The following is a 2,500-nucleotide window of genomic DNA, read 5'->3' on the forward strand; positions in this document are numbered from 1 at the left end:
TGCTATCCATGACAAAATGTTAACTCTGATGTTATAACTCTTGATCTTCTGAACTAGCCTTCTGTGGGGGACAGTGTCACGTGTTGGACTCGTGATCGATAGCTATTTCCTTCCGGAAGAGAGCTCAGAGCTTATATATGACCGATCTATGGGTAATACTGTGACCATATACGCAAACACACTCCCAAATCCACACCTACGGCAGTTGGAGTAACGACCCGGAGCGCAGTGATACTGAAATTATTTCAGGCCTGGATGAGATTTGAACCCGGACTTCCGTAGTGGCGGCCGGGAACTATAACCAATGTGCCACGAGTGTGTATGTGTGTGGCTTTGTCTCCTTCATGAAGCACATCGTTTCCTTATCTTTCATTCAGTATCGTTCTTAGCTGATGAATATCGACATGTGCTCGAAATGTATATGTTCCTAGAGTGTTGGTCATCTACTGACTCCCATAAGCGGTCGAGACAGTCGTAACCAACCAATGATGGTGGGTTGCTCGAGCCAAATGAAATATTTTTGCTTTAAACTTTATATATTCTATATAATACACCACCAAAACAAAATGGTTACAACGACTCTATATTCACAGGGCTTATTGGAGCGTCCCAGCCTAAAATCCAGGCTGCGTCATCATCTGTAGTCTTTCGACTGAAAACTATTTGGATATAATACTTTGTATATATATATATATATATATATATATATTATATATATATATATATATATATATATATATATACACACATATATATATATATATATATTATATATATATCATGTATATATGATATATACATATATATATATATATGTATATATAATATACATATATACATATATGTATATGTATATATATATAATATATATATATATATGTATATATATATATTGTATATATATATACATACATATATATATACATATATATATATATTATATATATATATATATATATATATACATATTTGTTGACACACACACACACATGCACACACGCACACACACATACACACACACACACACACACACACACACACACACACACACACACGCATATATATACATATATCACAACTAACACCACAGTCGGACGAAAGAAAAAGTTGCGTAAGCGGAACTATATATTTCGATTGCTACCTGCAATCCTCTTCAGTAGTACAAAGTGGCAGGGAGGAGGCTATCTTAAGTAGCAACCTCTTACAAAAGAAAGGGAACATGAGAAAATAAAGAACATCACTGCCCCAACCCTAGTTGACCTGAGGCTGACACGAGGTCGGGTCAGGGGGAGGGGGAGGAAGCTTGTTGACAATATTTTTGGTGATGAATAGTCCTGAAATGATGTCTGGGGTCCATTAACCCTTGGAAATATTCATCGTGGGCAGATAATCAATTAATGTTGATTCCACCATTTTCCTTCTGAACCCACACCCTGATTTATAAATGAGATCAGATTTCTCCCAGTCCATCCGGTGATTAAATTTATTAACGTGTTGAAACACTGCTGAATTTATTTGGCCATATCTAATCGACCTTTTGTGTTCATTTAATCTTGTCGGTAGGTCTCTTCCCGTCTGGCCAATGTATGAAAGGTTACAATCTTTACATGGGAGTAAACACCTGGGATATGTTCTTCCTTCAACCTCTGGTGAACATTAACAACTTTTTTATTAATAGTATTAGGGTAGTTATGAATTAAATTTACTTTCTCTTTGGGAAGAAACTTGGACAATTGACTGATGGACTCTGAGAAGGGGATGACTAGGGGATTTTTTCTCTCTTTCTTTAACTTAGTGGTAGGGTGTTTGAAAAAACTTGCTCTGGCTTGACTAAGGGCTTTATCCAGAAACCAATGAGGGTAGGCTAATTTTGTTAATTGGGACTTGATGGAAGTTAATTCGTGTTCTAAAAATTGGGGGCTACAAATCCTAAAGGCTCGGAGAAAAAGTCCCGAAGCTACACTCCTTTTAATGTGATCTGGGTGATGACTGAAGAAATGGAGGTAACTACCTGAATGAGTGTTCTTTCTAAAAACAGTAAAGGCAAGCTTATTCCCATTCTTCATGATTAAGATGTCTAAAAAGGGGATTTTGTCATCTTTTTCCCATTCCACTTTGAACTTGATGTTGGTTGTTAAATTATTAAGTTTATCTAGAAAAATATCAAAGGGACCCCAACTCTCATCCCAAAGAGTGAAAATATCATCAACGTATCTTAACCAAATCATACCTGGGGGTTTAATTGTTGGAAGAAGAACACTCTCAAAGTATTCCATGTAAAGATTAGCCAGAACAGGAGAAAGATTCGAACCCATGCTACAACCAAACTTTTGCCTGAAAAACCGATTTTGAAAGGAAAAGACATTAGATGACACGCAGGTGCGTACAAGAGCAATGATTTTGGAAACCGGAAGGGGGAATTTGTCTTGGAATGGTTGTAGCTTAGTTTCTAGAAAGGACAAAACATCATCAACACAAATGTTCGTGAATAATGAGATAA

The 2,500-nt window shown here is 36.4% G+C and overlaps 1 protein-coding gene across 1 annotated transcript in view; it reads right to left on the reverse strand.

The window, feature by feature from the left end:
• The window catches only part of LOC143029443 (ribosomal protein S6 kinase alpha-1-like), an 11,110-nt gene that overhangs the window by 5,839 nt on the left and 2,771 nt on the right, over window positions 1-2,500 (reverse strand). Inside the window, exon 2 of the mRNA XM_076192091.1 lies at window positions 1-2. This exon is cut by the window's left edge and continues 214 nt beyond it. Coding sequence (XP_076048206.1) covers window positions 1-2 — 2 coding nt within the window. The remainder of the gene's footprint in view (window positions 3-2,500) is intronic.

This window comes from Oratosquilla oratoria, chromosome 1, assembly GCF_046742065.1.
Source record: "Oratosquilla oratoria isolate Oo_2021 chromosome 1, ASM4674206v1, whole genome shotgun sequence".
Lineage (NCBI taxonomy): Eukaryota > Metazoa > Arthropoda > Malacostraca > Stomatopoda > Squillidae > Oratosquilla > Oratosquilla oratoria.